Source organism: Sclerotinia sclerotiorum, genomic scaffold (genome assembly GCF_000146945.2).
Source record: "Sclerotinia sclerotiorum 1980 UF-70 scaffold_8 genomic scaffold, whole genome shotgun sequence".
Classification (NCBI taxonomy): Eukaryota; Fungi; Ascomycota; class Leotiomycetes; order Helotiales; family Sclerotiniaceae; genus Sclerotinia; species Sclerotinia sclerotiorum.
Genome location: NW_001820828.1, coordinates 1,092,915 through 1,111,918, shown reverse-complemented (window position 1 = coordinate 1,111,918; position 19,004 = coordinate 1,092,915). Strand labels below are relative to the sequence as shown.

Below are 19,004 nucleotides of genomic sequence, written 5' to 3'. Positions count from 1 at the left end.
TGCATGTACCGCACGCGATATTCGAGTTTCGAATGTTCCGACTGGGTAGGGGTGATGCTACGGCTGATACCAACATGTTTCTCATTTTGGGAGCATTGAGAGGGTTTAATACTTGTTCGTTTATAGTCTTCTAAACAGTAAAATAGTTTGCTAACGATGCGTAGCAATGATGGCTTTGAGAAAGAACCAATGGAAGGGGACTTCAGCACCACCTCTTGGTCACGATCCTCAAGGCAAAGTCCTCGGTATCTTGGGAATGGGTGGTATCGGACGAAATCTCATGAAGAAGGCAACTGCTTTCGGCATGACCTGTCAATATCACAACCGTACAAAACTTTCGGAAGAATTGAGCGGAGGTGCTAAATACGTTAGCTTTGATGAATTACTGGCTACCAGTGATGTTCTATCCTTGAATTTGCCTTTGAACGTAAGTTTTTAGCGTAGTCATAGGTTAAAGGTTCCTAGTCTAACAGTATAATAGAAAAACACTCGCCACATCATTTCCACTGAGGAATTCAAGAAAATGAAGAAGGGTGTTGTCATCACCAACACAGCCAGAGGTGCAGTAATGAATGAAGATGCTTTGGTGAAGGCACTTGAATCTGGTCAAGTCTGGTCAGCAGGTTTAGATGTTTTCGAAGAGGAGCCAAAGGTTCATCAAGGATTGATTGACAACCCACATGTCATGTTGATACCACATATGGGAACAGTAAGTCATATTTCTTCCTCTATTGTTTTAGATCACATGAGACTAATGTTCGTGTCATAGTATACTGTCGAGACTCAAACCAAGATGGAGGTCTGGTGTATCGACAACGTACGAAGTGCAATTGAGAAGGGCAAGTTGATGAGCCCAGTAGGAGAGCAAAAAGATATGTAGATACGACATAGAGGTTATAAAATTGGGAAGTTGATACTATTGAAATAAATTTCAATGTGTGCATTGGTACGATATATTTGGTACATCGCAGCCTTACTGTCATGGAGTGTTGATTCTAGATATTGGATGGGCTTCCGTTGGTTTCCTGGATTGATACCAATGCTTTCTAGAACTTAAAATAGATAATACTTCCTTCCATTTACAAATCGATCTACTAAACCCTCTCCCTTCATCATGCTTGTCCGCACATATCCTAGTAACTAGCAGCTCCTCACTACTATCCCAGTATTGTCCCTCGAATAACAAAAACCCTCTTCTAAATTCAATTTCACAATCCCGGGGAAGCACATCTTCCTCCGCGGGCCCTTGCTCCTACAACTCTAAAATAAATACAGAACTCGAGATAATCGTATATACCTAGGTAGGTAGTAAATTATTGATGAAATGATATGTTTAAGCGGGTAAAGATATAAGTATAGACAGATATGGGTATAATAACAAGATCCTATCACAAGATCAGAAAATTACAAGGAAATAAGAATCTTATGCCCAGGATTTGCAATTGAGTAATATCATTATTAGTCTGATATCCATATATATATATATATAACAAATAAACAATCAAGATCAAGATACTACAATTTCCTTAACTTATCTACCCTCCCATCACTACTCACTTCTCAACAGAAGAAATACGGGCAATTTTCATCTTCTAGGAGAAACTATCGAGATATAAATATAGAGATATCAAAACATGAAATTCTAGATTCAAAACCATCTATCTTACCTACCTAGGTATGTATAACAACAATTTCCTACTCACAGCGCCGAGGTAAAAGTCCACCAGTCCATACACAATACCACCAGGAAATCACTGCACCACTCTACACAAACCCATACCCTTCTTTCTTTTCCATATGATTACGATTTATCAAGCTTCGTATAATTAATAGATAACCTCTATCCAGATCATGAACATCAACATCAACATCAAATACATACCTAGATACCTACCTAGATATCTAACGACAAAATTTCCCTAGACTTTCAAATATCCGAGTCATGTTTTCTGACCCCCACGTCATTTAATGAGTCAGTCGTGTTGTTTGTTCAACACACGCAAAAGTACGTAGTATGGCCCTACCAAGGCATGGAACTTGTACTGCTTAATTATCCAAACACCTACTGAACAGTTAACACCAACCCCGACTCTCAGATACTAAATAACAACCTTATCCATGATTTCAAGCCAAATCCTCCTACAGAATCTTTGACTTTGAGCACTTGCTATCTCCATCTACTCTTGACTCTTGGCTGATCAATATAACACAGCTTTGTATTCACTCATAAAATTGTTTCATATATCATAAAGTACACAAAATCAAATCACCAAATCACCATACTATATAAAGGGCCATGCGTAACATCAAATATTATCAAAAAATTATCTTCTAATGTGAGATCAATTCCGGACTAGACTACCATCATCTCCCATCTAACTTCTGCTTTTTGTATACCATGCTGCACACAAGAGATGGCAAGAAACAGAACGTAGAAAATGGATGACACCAGAAAACGCACGCAAAAAACAAAGAGGAAGCCCCGCGGAATCATAGCGTAAACGAGATTCATAGCCATGATAAGACGTTAAGTGCTTAAATCATCATACAGTTACCACCCTTGCGCCTCTCATTGATGTGGACCGCTGAAGACACAAGAATAAGTTTGAGGGATGCACCAATGACCAATTTGGAGAAGCGGTGGAGATATGGACGTTTCGATTGGTTTTGTAGTATCTTGCAAACACAATCGTGGTATAAAGGTTGAGTATCGATGTTGTACTTAGTTGTGACCAGTCTTGCGGAGAGTCGTGGCGAGCCATTCCAATCCTTCGTACAGACCATCTCCAGATGTAGCGCAAGTAGATTGAATGTACTAAGAATATATTAGCAGGGATACCATGAGAAACAGTCATTATACGTACCCAGGCGCGTTGTCTCAAGCTGTGGAGGCCCAATTTATCTGTAATTTCTGCTGCGTTCATGGCATTCTATAATTTCAGATTAGTCATCGTATGCAAATGTCGAATTCCAATGTACTGACTGGCAAATCTTGTTTGTTGGCAAAGACCAAAAGAATAGCATCTCTAAGTTCGTCCTCATTCAACATTCTCTGCAATTCCTCACGAGCCTCAACCACACGATCACGATCGTTGCTGTCTACAACGAAAATGATACCCTGAGTGTTCTGGAAGTAATGTCTCCACAGAGGTCTAATCTTGTCTTGTCCACCAACATCCCACACGGTAAATTGAATGTTCTTGTACTCGACAGTCTCGACGTTAAAGCCTATAAGAATAGAGTTAGTGATGATCTCATAGTTTGCTGGTGATAGTAAAATCGATGAATGGGTACGTACCGATGGTTGGGATAGTTGTAACAATTTCACCAAGCTTAAGCTTATACAGAATTGTAGTTTTACCAGCAGCATCCAAACCGACCATCAAGATTCTCATCTCCTTCTTTCCCCAGAGACGGTCAAATAACTTCGAGAATGTCAAACCCATGATTGCGATTTAGAGATTGTGTGTAGAGGGTGGATATGGATTTGGCTTTTTTGCTTGGAAAATGATTCTAATCGGGAAGCACAGATATTAGCGACTGCGCGATAGATGCAAGTTGTTTATATGAATATGAACCCAAAGGACAGTTTCTTAGTGGAGCCACATGTCGGTGTGAGATCCTTGATCGAATAGAGAATAGGCTGCCGTTCTGAACAAAGGACACCTGCGTTTTTGGTATATTTCTGGAAGTTCTTTGGAACTGGATCGGTGAATGGGCACGCGCTGCGCCGTTGAAGAAGACTTGCCACACTTTCAAGGGCTACCAAGAAGGCTATCTGGATTGATGAAGATATAAATGAAAAGGACGGCATCAATACTTACAATTTCCCTTATTGTTGAGATCAATACAATGACCGAGTGGAGATGGAATTGAAGTTATTAGCGAGATGTTTTTGGGTTGACAAAAAGATGGGGGTGTGCTTGGGAAGGAGAAGGGGACAGCGGCGGGCGGTTGATTAGAGACTCTGTTCTTTCGGAAGTTTTGACGCTAAAAGCAATCACTCTAGCCTATCAGAGTCTCTAATAACTTTGATTGATCCAGATATTTAAGGCTGTTGTTAACTTTATTGCTCTCCACCTGCAATTGACCATCTGGCAATAATAATTTAATTTGGGGTAATCCAGAAGTCGGAAAGCTTGTGATATCAATATAGATTGATGAATCTTTGAATAAAGGAGAAATACAGAACAATTATTCATCTGCGACTTCGATTGTGAATCAATTACCTTAGTACAACAGGATTTGGTGAATTATTAGCACCATATTCATTCATATAGGTCCTCGGAACTACCTATTCTCACTTCTCCATATCACGAATCCCCAAAGTTTCAACCAGCGACCTTCTTATTCACACAGTCAACATGCGCTTCTCAACTCCAGCGATCCTTTTGACAGTCAGCAGTCTTTTTGGGGCTGCTGTAGCTCATAATATTCAACTTGCAGCTCATGGCAGAGAGTGCTTTCACGAACAACTTCACAAAGATGATAAAATGACGGTCACATTCCAAGTTGGAGATAGAGAGTTTGGCAGTGCTGGCAATTTGGATATTGACTTTTGGGTGAGTAAGGCTGAAGTCAAGCTCGCACATTTGGCGTGTTTCTGTTGTGGTACTGGTACTAATTGGAATTTAGATTCAAAACCCTGCCAACGGATATGAGGCACATGAAAGAGCTGTATCTAATGGGGATCACTCCTTTACTGCCAATCACGATGGCAAATACTTATACTGCTTCAGCAATGAGCATTGGTCGGCAACTAGCAAGGACGTATCTTTCAATGTTCACGGCATTGTCTATGTACCAGAGGCTGAAGCTCCATCGGATCCTCTAGAGGCAGAAGGTAGTTAAACCATTCGTCACATCAAAAATATTTGAAGCTTACCATCGATGATAGTTCGACAATTGTCCGAGCTCCTTGCTCAAGTGAAGGATGAACAATCATACATTGTAGTGCGCGAGAGAACTCATCGAAACACAGCAGAGAGCACAAACGGCAGAGTCAAGTGGTGGAGCATCTTCCAGATGTTAGTTCTGGTTGGTGAAGGTATCTTCCAAGTCTGGTGGTTGAAACGATTCTTCGAGGTAAAATAGCTACAGTACCGAACGTTTCGATGTTTTAAGCCGGTAACTGATTGACTTGCGTAGGTCAAACGCGTTGTTTAAGAATACTCAAACATTGCATATTTCGTTCAACTGGTTCGGCGCAACTTTTACAATCAATGGAGTGTGACATTGGGCTTGATATTGGAAAAGCGATGTACTAACATTTTTCGATTCGAACTTCCGACTGGGGCTTCTTGTATTTCATACGCGTTATTATGAGGTATTGGCCAGGCGCGACCTTTTTTTCAACTTTTGGTCGCTTCTGCGTATCATGGCAACGCACGAGGTGGGAAGGTAACTTTCTTATACGGGATATCACGCATCAAAGTCACTGGTAGTATCAGATGGTCCATTACAAAATCTCACGGATTATCAATTAACGTTCATCCCAACCAAAGCCTTAGCGGCTAAATTGCAAGGCTATTTTATTTAAATTCGTGCAGAATTCGACCCAAAATCTTGTTCGGATTCATATTTTCATACTATCCACGCCTCAAACCTTTTCCCATGATTGTGTTGTATCAACAGCACAACGCCAAGCAACCATGCTTCAACGGCGTTTTTGTGTATGGTTTCAGTACAGAAAAATTCCATTGTACACAGGTACAAAGTACAATGTCTCATACCAATATTTGTGACCACAACATGCGTTGGAAATTCTCTTCCAGAAAATCACTTTTCTATGAGTTCCCTTTCCCTTGAGCTGAAGTAAGAGCTATAGTTCGCTTGGAAGTATGTATTGGCGTATGCACTGTGCTGTAAGGGATGGTCGAGAATGGCTTCGGAATTTGATCAAACAAGTATATCATTGGTTGTTTATAACTGACCCTGTCAATTCTCATCCCAAAAGGAATTGAGACTTGTTTTTTACTCGGAAAGCTCTTGAGCCGATGGCCAATCCTGGCCTGGATTTGAATCGATTTACATGGAAGAGTATAGGTTATCTGATTAGGCGTAAGATGTTAATTTTCCTCATAGAGGTGTTTGGAGATGCAGTTGGCCACCTTAAAGAGTTCTCTGTTCGTAAGGTCATACCTTTATACCTGCTCTGTTGACTCGATATTTAATAGTCTCATCTTCTTCTACATTATCATTTACGTATCTTTTCTTGAGGGGAAGCTTTTGGCAATTTCAATCTGATGTCAAACCAAGTGTCTCAACAAGATCCATAATTATATCAACCCATTGAATAAAGTTTAGCACAGTTTCTGGGGTAAATCGCGTTAAAGGGTCTACTCCAACCCAATCATGTCTGAGAAACAGACGGGAGAAGCCGCCCAGTCTGCTGCGCCAGTGCAGGGAACTACCGATGACCATCTGATTAAGCATGACGACCATAAATCAACATCTCGTCCCTCGTGTTCAATACCTAATGTAGCACCTGTCTCGATGGTGCTGGCGTGGTATATGAGGACAAAGGAAAAGGCAGATACGGCTGCTACCTCGTTTAAACACCATCCAAGTGAGACTCCTGCAGATCATCAACATGCACCTTTAGATCCGGAGAAAGGCTATTATGGAAATTCATCTGCAGAAACGAATGCCCGGGCACTCGAAAAGGTGGAGTTGTTGGTGGAACAAAAAAATCAAGTGGAAAAGATGATGATAAAAACCATTATATTTCTGGTGTGCCACTGGTACTTTTGACTTTTGGTCTTTGCATGGCTACATTTACCGTGGCATTGGATATACTAGTAAGTATTTACATTTGATTCGGCCGTCTAGTAAATGGGACCATCGACATCTTGGCACTGTTAGGATGTGTTAACCTTATTAGACATTCAGTCGTCTTGAAGGAAGATCTACTCCATGATTCCACTTATGTATCTTTCTACAACTTATCGTACATCAGGTTTATTGCACGGTAACTCAGAGAAGATACTAACAATCTATGTCATCGCCACAGCTATTCCAAAAATCACATCTGTCTTTAACTCTAGGCGATGTCGGATGGTATGGATCCTCCTACTTACTTACAACAACCGCTCTCCAGCCATTATTTGGATGTGTATATACCTATTTTGACGTCAGATAGGCCTATCTTTCTGCTCTTGTCCTCTTCGAAATTGGATCTATCATCTGTGCTGCTGCAAGGAATTCAGTCACGCTTATTGTGCGGAGGGCAGTTGCCGGTGCTGGAGCTTCTGCTTTATTTTCTGGCGGAATGACAATTGGGAGTTGATTTTGATTTGAGTACTGAGTTGAATTGCTGTCTACTTCTCTTAATGTGAAAGGTTACCTCAACTAATTTGGGACTAGATTGGCTTCTCAATGCCTTTGATTAGACGACCATTATATAATGCCATGTTATCGTCAATGTTTGGCATTTCTAGTGTCATCGGTCCTCTTCTCGGTGGTGCTTTAAGTGATAAAGCTTCATGGCGATGGTGGACATACTCGTTTCCATGATTTTGAGAATCTTGATGCAAAACTCCAAACAAGTCTTCAACTTCACTTCATCTTTCACATTTTAACAGCACATACTTCTGTCCATGATCCTTTTCATAGGCTTCAGCTGATTCATCAACAAATGCAGGTATTTTTGGATAAATCTTCCTTGTAAGTGGTTTTGGCTCTTGGATTCTGTTATTTATTGTCGCACTTTTCCACCCTAAACCATATGCCACTTCGACTGAGCAGATCCTCTTACCCTCTTGTACTTTCTGACAACTTTATCGTTCTATGGTTGCACAAAAGAGCTGTCTAAACAATACTAACCCTCAATTCTTCTAGTCGGTGCAATTGCTATCGAAGCAGTAGCATTATTCTTTAAGCCCCCCTTCCAAGGAAAATATCCGGCATGACTGTTGAGGAAAGACTCACGGAAATTGATCTCCTGGGAGCTATATTTCTCCTGGGAGCCATCATTAATTTGTTGAACAATTTCGCCGCGGTGAACGTGCCACCATTCCACCTAGAATTTTCAGTCAATGAACTGTCCTTAGTTGCTGTCTATTTTCCTGTTTTCTTTCGATGGGCTTATACACTCACATGTATTAACCCCCCGTTCTACTTCCAGGTCGTCAAGGCTAACATGCAGAAGCTTCCGGTATCCGTACGATCCCATACCTCGGTTCCGTCATCGTATCGTCCATTTTAGCAGGAGCTAGTATCATCGTTCTCCGTTTCTACAAACCTTTCATGATTGCTACCGGTGCAGTTTTCACGGTTGGCGCAGGACTTATCTACACGCTTCAAGTAGGCTCCAGCGTCTGAAAATGGGTGGGCTATCAACTGATCTGTGGTTTTGGCGCAGGTATGGGAGTACAAATACCATTTATCGCCGTTCAAGTTGTTCTCAATGCAAAGGATATGCCTAATGGAAACGCCATTGCTATTTTTTTCAATTCCCTCGGAGGAGTAATTTCTATTTCTATCGCTCAGAATGTATTCAGTAATGGACTCGTCAAATATGTTCCTCAATACGCTCCGGAAGTTAATTCTGCAGTCATTTACAAGGCTGGCGCTATACGTCTTAGAGATGTTATTCGTCCTGCTGATTTGGTGGGTGTATTGATCGCATATTGTAAGGCTTTGGATGAATCATTTATTTTGGCAATTGCAGTTAGTGGTATCGTGACGATTTGTGCCTGTTTTTTGGAGTGGAAGAGTGCTAAGGGGAAGAATATTGATCATGCTGCTGCTGCGGCTTAATGGTTGATTTGGAGATAATACTTCTCATTTATGATTTGGATGTGGGCTTTCTTGTGTCTGGGAGGATGTTTTATAATTGGCGTTGTTCGTGTTGTAGATGCATGGTGGTTTTGAGAGAGACGATGCATATGACAGATTCCTAAGATGAGAGATTCCATGCATGTACGGAGACCACACATACACATATACCCAGATGTTTCAAAGTAAAAATGGTCGCATCCATTATGATGTAAAGTCTAATAGATAAAATTTTATAAATCAAGAAAGAAGTCTTGATAGAACAATGAAATACGGTCTATAAGGTGTTAAATTTACATAATATCATTCCTTAATAACTTTTTGGCATAGACCCAGTAAAACCTTATACAAGATGAAAATTATACCTATAAAAAAAGAATAAAAAAATATTCAAATTGCCCAAGCTTAAGTAGGCAATAAGACATAAATAAAATATCATCTGTCCTAGACCTCCAAAAAAAACGGCTTCGCTCCTTTCAAGACAGCGAAAATACACTCACAATATCCACCATCCCCTCAACCCAACCTCCTCCTCACTCGACACCTTCCCGTCAAATTCTAGTCTGGAATATTTATAATTTTACACCCGATATAAATCTTACCTCCTGTTTAAATTAATTTCATATTAGATATTAAATAATAATAAATAGATAATATCAATACATATTCCCTATTTAATTATATTTTTATGAAAACGAAGAAGAAGAAAATGATGATGATAATGATATTCACATCTCAAGACAGATAATTATGAGTACCTATATACATATGTATCTCATAGCAGAATCCAGATACATGAAATCCCTACCCAACACATCCCATCCCAGCTCAGCTCAGCTCCACCAATCACCCCCTCGCTTAATCATTAATTATCCCTTACAAAATTTTCCCTTCCCCTCCCCATATCCTCACATCCACATCCTTACATCCTCCCCCATACAAAATATCAAAATAGAACCCAACCACACACACAGGCACAGAATCATAAATAAAAAAACCAAAAAAAAGCCACCAAGCACCAAACAAGTCTCTCGCCCGGCTAGCTCAATCGGTAGAGCGTGTGACTCTTAATCGTATTAATAAATCACAAGGTTGGGGGTTCGACCCCCCCGTTGGGCTCAATTCCCTTCCATTTCTATATATATCATTTTTACATATGATTTTTTTTTTGGAAAATTTTTTCTTCTGGTGAATTAATTAGTACACTGGCTGGTTAGCCATGGGAAGATTTCACATATGCTTATGTTATGTTAGTTAGAAAAGAAGAAAATGAGATATCATGAGTATTGAAGTAAAAAGTAAGTAAAAGCGGAGTGTGAAAAAGATTTAAAGAAGAGTCTTTTATTTTTTCCGGCCGGTGTAGTGGAGTGGAGTGGAGAGGAAAGAATGGGTGGTCCTGGATTTTAAACGAGATTCTTCTCTTGCTCATCCGCTCCTGTCCTATTGTTACGTTGTAACATTATAAACTATTATCACCTGTTATAGGATCACATGGATAGTCTTGTGAGGGAGCGAGATTCGAATCTCGCTCCCCAGCTTCATCGTTCTAATGATTGGAATACGAAGGTTTATATAATCAAGATGGTTTCCCTTTATATAGAGCTTCGTGCTTAAGATCAAGATCAATCATTTAGTATACTCTACTATTAGTTACGAATTGCATCATTGTCATTACTTAAGTCCCTGCTTGACGCCTAGTTATAAACCACCTCGAGAGCCTAGAGCACTTCCACGTGATCTAGACGGCAAACCTCGTAACACTTGAGATGTATAGATACCTCGTCTAAACCAACTCAAGTCAATAAACATTATCCAAGTAGATAGTAAATAGTTGTAATATTTGATTTAATTAATTATATAGACCAGTACGCTAATTGCTGTAAGAAGAGGAGGGGGTATAGCTTTAAAAGAACATCAAATAACAAATCGCTAATGGATGAATGAATGCAGGTAGGTAAAACCAACCAAGATATTTCAGCATAGATTTGCTCCGTTCGCTGAAAGCCTATTCCTAGAACGCCAACCATGGGGGTATTACCCAAAGAAAAAATTAGGAGCCTGTTGATAGTTCGTCATGTCGTTTCAAGAGATCTGATGCATCTCCTATGCAACCAACGCCAAACGCTGAGTCGAGAGCCGGCATTATATACAATCTCATTATGGATGTCAACTTTGTCATTGCTTTTTGGTTGATTCAAGTATCCAAGCATTAACAATGTGACCTTCCACCCAGCCTTGTGCTACTAATGATGCATTTTCTTTAAGTAGCTTGCCCATATAGTTGATTTTGACATACTTGGGTGGAGAGACCTATTGACCTTGATTAGCTTTAAATTTGAAGAGAGCTTCTGAAAAATACGAACCTCAAGCTTCTGCGCAATCACTTTGACAAGTGAGCGCACCGAATCATTCTTTCCAATCTTGAACACTATATCCCCATTGATACCATGTTGGAACCTCGCTTTTACTGCTATCATTTCTTTCGCTTTGGCTTTGCCTTTTGTTTCTCTCCTCCTTAGAACCTCCTCATCAACTTCTTCGCTTTCTTCCGCCATCCCTCCTTCATCATCACTCTTCCCTGTCGTTCCCGTCGTATCATCATCTAACAGATTCGCTGGATCAGAAACTACATGTTCAGGTACTCGATATAATGCACCTGAACTATCATAACATCCTCTAACCGCCATATCTCCATCAGGTAGTGTGATTTCTGCCGCATTTAAAATCATTTGCGCAGTCCCCAACCCTCCATCTTCTTCCCCAGTCTCCCCGCCTTTCCACATTACCTCCAATGCAGCTTTTATGGCTTGCCATATTTCAGGTCTACCCGAAACACGAGTGTCAAAGAATTCTGCTCGTGCTCGATCAATTTCCCGCCGTGTCCATAGTTTACTTCCACTCATCCATACGTGAGATCGAAGGGGTTTGTTTATATGTTCATCGAGAGGAACACGATGGCGATGCCGTGGAGGATTGCTAGTAGTGGAGGCATTGGTTGATGGTCTAGCCAGTCCTGATCGTGATTGAGGTCGCGAGGAGGATGCGATTGCTTGAGAAGAGGATGCACCAGCTCCTGCGGAGTATTCAGTGCGGGGACGAGAGAAACAACAACCCTAAGTGAAAGATTTATGTTAGTTTCGTAAGTTGGCGCAACAGAGTCATACGTAGAATACGAAAGGTATATTTGAATAGACTGTGAAGAGAGAACATACCATGGCGCATCATATGTTAATCAAGTTGCAAGGTGCACGCACGTACTAATCAAGTAACTGTGTAGAATTATGTATAAATAATGAAGAAGGTGTATGAAGGTTTGAGGGTATTCCAAAAAAGAAGATGGGGTACAATCAGATTACCACAGCCTGATGAATCATGAAACCGAAATTATCATTAATGCGGATGAACGAATGGGTGTACGATAATGTATAAGAGAGAGTAAGAGAGAAAGTTTAGATTATTCCATGATTGAGTACTACAGAAGTTGACGATTGCATATAATTAAATATTTGTACTTGGGGTGAAGTCTGTTGGAGAAGAGTACAAACACAAAGATATGGAAGGTGGAGGGATGATCTGATGTTCGAGTTGGAGGGAGTGAAAGTTTGTAAGAAGTTGGAGAAGTCTGGTCTGGTAAGGGCTAGATGCGGAATGACAAGGATATGAGTGGATAATCAATTTTGAAAGGGATTTATGAGTCCGTGCAAATAGATAGAAAGCTTAAATGGCAAAACTTGGAGAATCAATCAATTTGAATTTAATCTCATCTTTTGCAAACATGAGGGTGAAGTTCCTAGTAGGTATATAAAGTAGGTATTTAGACATAATCAAAGATCATGCATTACGTAAGGCTACCTATTTTGATACATTTTATATAAGAAAGAGTTCTGAGCATGTACCTATACAGAGTAGAAGGCCTTGTCACAAACTTGAAGAATCAAAGAATCATAGAATCACTCAATTTGATCTCCCCCAAGGTTGACAGTACGCATACTCAGGCACAGAAACAACTAGGATGAATTAATGAGTGTGTCATTCAAGCAAAACCGTTGGACCTTTAGATGAATTACTTCAAATTTCAAATGCCAAGCCCAATTTCCTTACTACAACACATCAACAATAATACACAGTACAGCTGCTCAGGTTACAGCAGGACCAACAAACTCCAAACTTCACTCTATCTCTAAACGAAACTGCATGCTTTAACCGGCACCTAGCCGGTACCCCTCCCGTTCTTGAATTTCATGCAGAGATATCACGATTTAGTTGGTCATAATAGGACTAGAAAACTCTCTTGCGAAGGAACTCTCATTTCTATTCCTGGTTTCAGGTATTAAATGGGCAAGTCTATATGTTTGGAGAGTGATCACATTTACCAATTAATGATGCTCAAATTATCCCTCTCATATTAATCAGCTAATTGTAAACCATATGGAAAATAAACGAATCAAATAGGTAAGATCTTACTTCAATACACTCACAAGGGTGCTTGATATACTCCCGCCTTATAAAGATTGAACGACGCTTACCTAAGATTGAAAGATATCGGCAGATACCTACACCTAGTCAGTAATTCAACTCCACTAACCCAAAAACAGTCTAAAGCACACCCAATCAACCAGACCCATAAGAATTTATCAGCCTTTCAAGTTTCCACTCCAAAAATTAATCAATCCATCCATCCATACGTCCATCCCTCTATATAGCTCTTTATAACAAAAATCTTCCCACACCACATCCTCCACCACCACCACCACCAACACCACAAACAAACAAACCCACCGCACAAAATGTCCGACGACTACCAAGTACCCACCTCAGTGCCCTCTACAAATCCCACCCAAGCCCCCAATCCCTACAGCGCATCGGGGATCCTAGGTGACGGACCCGCCATCAAATATCTCTGCGGCGATTGCAACGCCAGTGTTATGTTGAAGAGAGGTGATCCTATTAGATGTAAGGAGTGTGGTCATCGAGTTTTGTACAAGGAGAGGACTTCTAGGTATGTGTGATTTTGCTTCTGGGGGTGGAGTCTTGAGACTTTTTTGGGGGAGATGCTGATTTTGAGGTAGGATGGTGCAGTTTGAGGCGAGATGATTGGCTTTTAGTGGGCGGAGTGGATGGTGGATTAGAGGCAGATGCTTCTGGGCTTGTATATGGAGGGACGTAGAGATATAGAGGGGGATTGCGAAATGAAGGGAATGGGGAATGTTGATACGATTTTTGATAAAGTGGTAATGGTTATGGTACGAGACATATCTCGAGGCGCATCGGACAAAAAAGATTGTCACTACTCAATTGTCGGCGTATGATAGAGGGCCAGGGCAGCAATATAGTGTATATTGAAATACTTTTGTTTTACTGAAATTTATATTTTGGTATCAAGATGCGCCACTAATGCTATACCCCCTAGGCCTAAAACTCCTTTGTCCATATCCCAAATTTGGCCCTGCTACATTTTTATTGCATGTTCTTCATCTGACTTGCCCTGATATATCGAGTAAAGCTGTGATCATCCGCATTAGATGGGCCTCCTCCATCTGCTAAGGCTGCCTTGTACCTTGAACTTAAACCTTCAACATTATCCCCACCATCCTCATCATCATCTCCACCGGCTGCCAAGTCGTCATCAGAGTCTTCCATATCACTTAGCGTATCCAAATCGGTAGAGAGTTTGGCGTTTGGCGGACCCTTAGCCTTAGATGAAGGTTCTCCCGAAACGGCCATATCCTTCATCAATTTGTCCAGTTCCTTCTCTCGATTTTCTTCTTTCTCTGCATCTCTCTGTTTTCTTCGTCGTTCCAGTTCTGGCTTATAATCTCTTTCGAACTCCTCGGCCTTTTCTGACACAGCTTCGAAAAACTCATCGATACCAGCACCAGTCATGGAACTGACACCCACCACACTCAAATGGCTGTAAAACTCTTCTAACATCAAGCTCATGCTGTTGAGTAATGATCCCATATATCCACTACCACCACCTAATCCACCAGCACCCCCTTCTAGACCACCAAAACTTCCTGCATCCTCCTCTTCTCTTAGAGCAGCCTGGAAAGACTCAAAGTCCGTCATCCATTCCTTGGCAAATTCGGCGTCCTTAACATCCGTCTTGTTGAATACCAAAATCATTGGTAATTTTGTCTTATATAAAATACTGCAAGCATACAGCATGTTACTCATAAAAGTACTCGTAGAAGATGTTCTTGGTGTATCAATGATATATGCGATAACTGTAGGAAAAGTTGATGCCAAAGAATCCAATAAAATGCTTCCTGAAGCACTCCAAACGAAAACCTCAATTTGACCTGGTGTATCGACCAAAATATGTTTGATAGGAGTCGCATTTGGCTTCTCAGGATCGGGAGTAGTGCGCTTTTCGAGTACAGTTAATATCTGGTCGATTTTTGTGGCGAAGAGATTGAGTGATGTGAGAATTCCTCCGTTTGGTCCGAGGTTGTAACTTTTCATCACTTCTTGATAGTTGACTGAGTCGCGGATATCGATGTTACTCTCGAATGGAACATTTCGTACAGCGGGATCGAGATTGAGAACATATGGAGGCTCTTTCTTGCCATGTAAATGGGAGTTTATTCGTTGCATAAAGGTAGTTTTACCAGAACCTGTTGAAGGTCAATTCATGGTCGCATTCATCAAATATAATTTTGGAAAAACTCACCAGCCATTCCTACACATACAATAGAAACAGGCTTACCAGCCTGTGGTTTCTTAAAATCTGCCATATTGTAGGTATTGTAGACTGATTTCAAAAAGCTTGAGTTGTATGTATAAGATGTAGATGGAGGAATTTGGCGGGGCGAAGTGGGATGTCTTTCAAATAAATTTCATATCTAGCTAAAGTAGGTCCCGACTCGGCTTCTCGCTACCGGAAGACCAGGCACTGGGCGACCGAATATTAAAAACATCAAATCGCATCACATTTATAAACTTTACAACAATGGACGGTTTGGATGAATTTGAGAAAAGTTTGGCGGCGGAAAAGGCAGAGAGGGAGAAGAGTGAAAGAAGTTCGCGCAAAGATAAGGATCGGAAGCATAGACATCATCATAGATCGCGGCATCACAGGTCCAAGGAGGACGATGGTGAAGACAGAGACGATCACCGACATAAAAGATCAAGGCATTCAAAACACGACGATGAAGAAGACGATGATAGAAGGAAGCGCACACATGAAAAGTTATCAGATCCCAAGGAAGATCTACCAATTCCAGATGAAAAGGAAGCAGAAGTTCGACCAAAAGTTATTCGCGATTCTTGGATGATGGACCCTTCAGCTTTCGAATTCGATTATACCCAAAAAGGATCTAAGAAGCCTACCGAGCCAAAAGTTGCACCTAGACCTGATTACGATTTGAAAATTCATAAAAAGGAGCTTAATCACCACTTGCAGGATTTAAATGAAGGAGTCAAAAAACTGGATGATATCGAGGCAGGACATGAAGTTGATTACACGTTTGGGGATTCAGGAGCTCAATGGCGAATGACAAAATTAAAGGCAGTGTATACCCAGGCGGAACAAAGTGGAAAGCCCATCGACGAGGTAGCTATAGCACGGTTTGGAGGTTTGCGTGAGTTTGATGATGCGCGAGAAGAACAAATAGAGCTTGACCGTCGAAGACTATATGGGAAAGGTTATGTGGGGAAAGAGAAGCCCAGCGGAGAGTTGTTTCAGGAGAGAAAGTTGAATTTAGGTACTAGGAGAGGTTCGGTACCACACCAGGATGAGCCAGCAGAGTTACCACAGGGGAAGATTATGGAAGAAACAAGTGCACCTTCCGTTCAGCTCGATGCCACGGCTCTGAACCGATTGAAGGCTCGGATGATGAAAGCAAAGCTCAAGAAGTCACCCGATGCTGCGAGACTCGAGGCAGAATATAACGCTGCAGCTTCCGCCGCATCAGCAACTACTTCAGAACCTAGTGTTGTAGTATTGGGCAAGATGGATAATAGAATGTTAGCTGGAACTCGTGGAGAAGTGAAGTCGATTGATAACAAGAGGGGTCGCGAGAGAGGACTGGTGGAAGAAAATGAAGATATGACTATTGAAGATATGGTGCGTGAAGAACGACGAACGAAAGGGCAAGCCGGTGGTGATGGTATGCGTGCCGCTGAACGCATTGCTAAAGATGCTAAATTCGACAATGACCTCGATTACATGGACGACAACGCAAACAAGCTTGCGAAACGCGTACAAAAGTCCGAAATCAACTTGAGGAATACAGCCATAGGGGATTTCCAAAAGATGAATCGCATTCTGGACTCCTGCCAATTGTGTCACCACGAAGACAAGAATCAACCTCCCGTTGCGCCGATCGTCTCTCTGGCTACACGAGTTTATCTTACGCTCCCGACCGAGCCGGAATTGAGTGATGGTGGAGCCGTAATTGTACCCATTCAGCACCGGACAAACCTCCTCGAATGCGATGACGATGAATGGGAGGAGATTAGAAATTTCATGAAATGTCTAACACGCATGTACCATGATCAAGGACGAGATGTAGTATTTTATGAAAATGCCGCAACACCACACCGAAAAATGCACGCAGCCATGCAAGCGGTACCACTGCCCTATAGCCTAGGAGAAACCGCTCCAGCCTTCTTCAAAGAAGCTATCCTCACTTCGGATGAAGAATGGACACAGCATAAGAAACTCATCGACACAGCAGCACGCGCACGAGACGGTCTTGGAAAACTAGCCTTTCGCCGATCCATCGCTAAGGAAATGCCCTATTTCCACGCTTGGTTTGATCTGGATGGTGGCTTGGGACATATAGTAGAAGATGCGAATCGTTGGCCCCGGGGAGATCTTTTCGCGAGGGAAATCATCGGCGGTATGTTGGATATTGAGCCTGATGTTATTAAACGACAAGGTCGATGGAGTCGAGGAGGGGATAAAAGATTAGAGGGTTTTAGGAATCGTTGGAAGAAATTTGATTGGACGAAAGTACTTACTGACGAGTAAATTTACGAGTATATGTATCATATTTTGTCTTATCCCGTCATATTATAACTTATCTCCCATCTCCCTCTCCCTCCCATCACCTCACCTCAAACCCCAAGATACATACACCAATCCATCTTCCGCTTCTCCTCCCCAACTAATTTTCTACTTTTTGCTCGTCGCCTATTTCTTTGGGGTGTCGTGGGGATGGAATTGGAATATATAGAGTATCTAGTATCTAATTATTATTTTACCAATCTGATATTCAATCTGTTTGATTTGATTCGATTCGATTTGTGATATTTTTTAAAAAAGTTTCGGGGGGGGGGGGGGATTGATGTCTGCTGGATATATATTCTAAATATTTAAAGATATATACAAGCGATAGGATTAGAGTAGTATATACGTTATGTATAAATAACAGATAGATAAATAAATAGATAGATAGAGAAAGAGACAAATATAATCTCGATTTGATTCAATGGCATTATATTCTATACTCTATCCTCCATACACAATATCTTGTCTATCTGTTATGTATATTACGTACTAGGAACAACATACCAACAGTCCAAAAACCAAAACCAAAACCACAAGATTACCATCTCCCCAAACTACATATCTATATCCATATCCATAAGTACCTATAAGCATCTATGTTTGAAGCTCGGAAAACTGTTTTAGTGATATGAGTGAGGACTGGATAGATAATAATCTTACCTAGTAGTTACCTTAGCTAGCAAAGATGCATAGCATCTAATGCTAAGGTTACACATACACGCAATATCGGTGTTTCTTATTGGGTATATCCTATACACACCTACCCAGATATATAAATAAAAAAACAAATACAAATACAAATATAAATATAATGTGGATAAGCGTAGCACAACAAGGGGACGAATCTCACAAGATGTATGCAGATAGCCTAGCATCGCGTGGAAGGATTCTAGAAGATGGATTGTTAAGTTTGTGCACATATGTATGTATGTGTGCATGTATATGTATCTTACCTCCTGATGATTATAGTAATTGAACGTGTAAGGTACTACTGGAGGAGTACAGCATTTTTGGACGGTTTTAGTACGCCGTCTCATGTTTTGGCCGTTGGGGATATGGTCCGCTAGGTATGGTATCGATGGGTACAGCATGGTTGTGACAGTTTTCGTACTCTGTTGCATTTATTTTGGCGATACTTCCGAGGGTAAAGGAAAGTAGAGAGCGCAATTCGGGCGGATTAGTATTATTTTCGGGGTTTTCATTCTGGAGG

The 19,004-nt window shown here is 41.0% G+C and overlaps 9 protein-coding genes and 1 non-coding gene across 10 annotated transcripts in view; 7 read left to right on the top strand and 3 right to left on the bottom strand.

Annotated features, from left to right (window-relative positions):
• The window catches only part of SS1G_06731 (hypothetical protein), a gene marked incomplete at both ends in the record, with an annotated part of 1,243 nt that extends 363 nt beyond the window's left edge, over positions 1-880 (top strand). Inside the window, 3 exons of the mRNA XM_001592440.1 lie at positions 165-427; positions 482-709; positions 770-880. Of these exons, the coding sequence (XP_001592490.1) occupies positions 165-427; positions 482-709; positions 770-880 (602 nt within the window). The remainder of the gene's footprint in view (positions 1-164; positions 428-481; positions 710-769) is intronic.
• Positions 881-2,722: 1,842 nt separating this feature from the next.
• SS1G_06730 (ADP-ribosylation factor 1) lies at positions 2,723-3,446 on the bottom strand (the record flags this gene model as incomplete). Its single annotated transcript, XM_001592439.1, has 4 exons — positions 2,723-2,815; positions 2,865-2,930; positions 2,984-3,228; positions 3,299-3,446. The coding sequence occupies 4 exons, from the start codon at positions 3,444-3,446 to the stop codon at positions 2,723-2,725; spliced, it is 552 nt and encodes a 183-aa protein (XP_001592489.1).
• Positions 3,447-4,364: 918 nt separating this feature from the next.
• Positions 4,365-5,166, top strand: SS1G_06729 (endosomal P24B protein; the record flags this gene model as incomplete). Its single annotated transcript, XM_001592438.1, has 4 exons — positions 4,365-4,562; positions 4,636-4,843; positions 4,898-5,085; positions 5,149-5,166. 4 exons carry the CDS (start codon positions 4,365-4,367, stop codon positions 5,164-5,166), a joined length of 612 nt encoding a protein of 203 aa, XP_001592488.1.
• Positions 5,167-6,354: 1,188 nt separating this feature from the next.
• Positions 6,355-8,760, top strand: SS1G_06728 (hypothetical protein; the record flags this gene model as incomplete). Its single annotated transcript, XM_001592437.1, has 6 exons — positions 6,355-6,732; positions 7,013-7,114; positions 7,366-7,493; positions 7,840-7,862; positions 8,147-8,260; positions 8,363-8,760. The coding sequence occupies 6 exons, from the start codon at positions 6,355-6,357 to the stop codon at positions 8,758-8,760; spliced, it is 1,143 nt and encodes a 380-aa protein (XP_001592487.1).
• Positions 8,761-9,811: 1,051 nt separating this feature from the next.
• SS1G_14635 lies at positions 9,812-9,897 on the top strand. The gene has a single exon. It is a non-coding gene; the product is annotated as a tRNA-Lys (tRNA).
• Positions 9,898-10,953: 1,056 nt separating this feature from the next.
• SS1G_06727 (hypothetical protein) lies at positions 10,954-11,993 on the bottom strand (the record flags this gene model as incomplete). Its single annotated transcript, XM_001592436.1, has 3 exons — positions 10,954-11,088; positions 11,142-11,891; positions 11,991-11,993. 3 exons carry the CDS (start codon positions 11,991-11,993, stop codon positions 10,954-10,956), a joined length of 888 nt encoding a protein of 295 aa, XP_001592486.1.
• A 1,572-nt stretch (positions 11,994-13,565) lies between these two features.
• Positions 13,566-13,945, top strand: SS1G_06726 (predicted protein; the record flags this gene model as incomplete). The annotated part of the gene is made up of 2 exons (XM_001592435.1): positions 13,566-13,777; positions 13,858-13,945. The coding sequence occupies 2 exons, from the start codon at positions 13,566-13,568 to the stop codon at positions 13,943-13,945; spliced, it is 300 nt and encodes a 99-aa protein (XP_001592485.1).
• Positions 13,946-14,235: 290 nt separating this feature from the next.
• Positions 14,236-15,458, bottom strand: SS1G_06725 (hypothetical protein; the record flags this gene model as incomplete). Its single annotated transcript, XM_001592434.1, has 2 exons — positions 14,236-15,395; positions 15,452-15,458. The coding sequence occupies 2 exons, from the start codon at positions 15,456-15,458 to the stop codon at positions 14,236-14,238; spliced, it is 1,167 nt and encodes a 388-aa protein (XP_001592484.1).
• Positions 15,459-15,730: 272 nt separating this feature from the next.
• Positions 15,731-17,755, top strand: SS1G_06724 (hypothetical protein; the record flags this gene model as incomplete). Its single annotated transcript, XM_001592433.1, has 1 exon — positions 15,731-17,755. One exon carries the CDS (start codon positions 15,731-15,733, stop codon positions 17,753-17,755), a length of 2,025 nt encoding a protein of 674 aa, XP_001592483.1.
• An 892-nt stretch (positions 17,756-18,647) lies between these two features.
• SS1G_06723 (predicted protein) lies at positions 18,648-18,861 on the top strand (the record flags this gene model as incomplete). Its single annotated transcript, XM_001592432.1, has 2 exons — positions 18,648-18,720; positions 18,764-18,861. 2 exons carry the CDS (start codon positions 18,648-18,650, stop codon positions 18,859-18,861), a joined length of 171 nt encoding a protein of 56 aa, XP_001592482.1.
• Between the last annotated feature and the right edge of the window lie 143 nt (positions 18,862-19,004).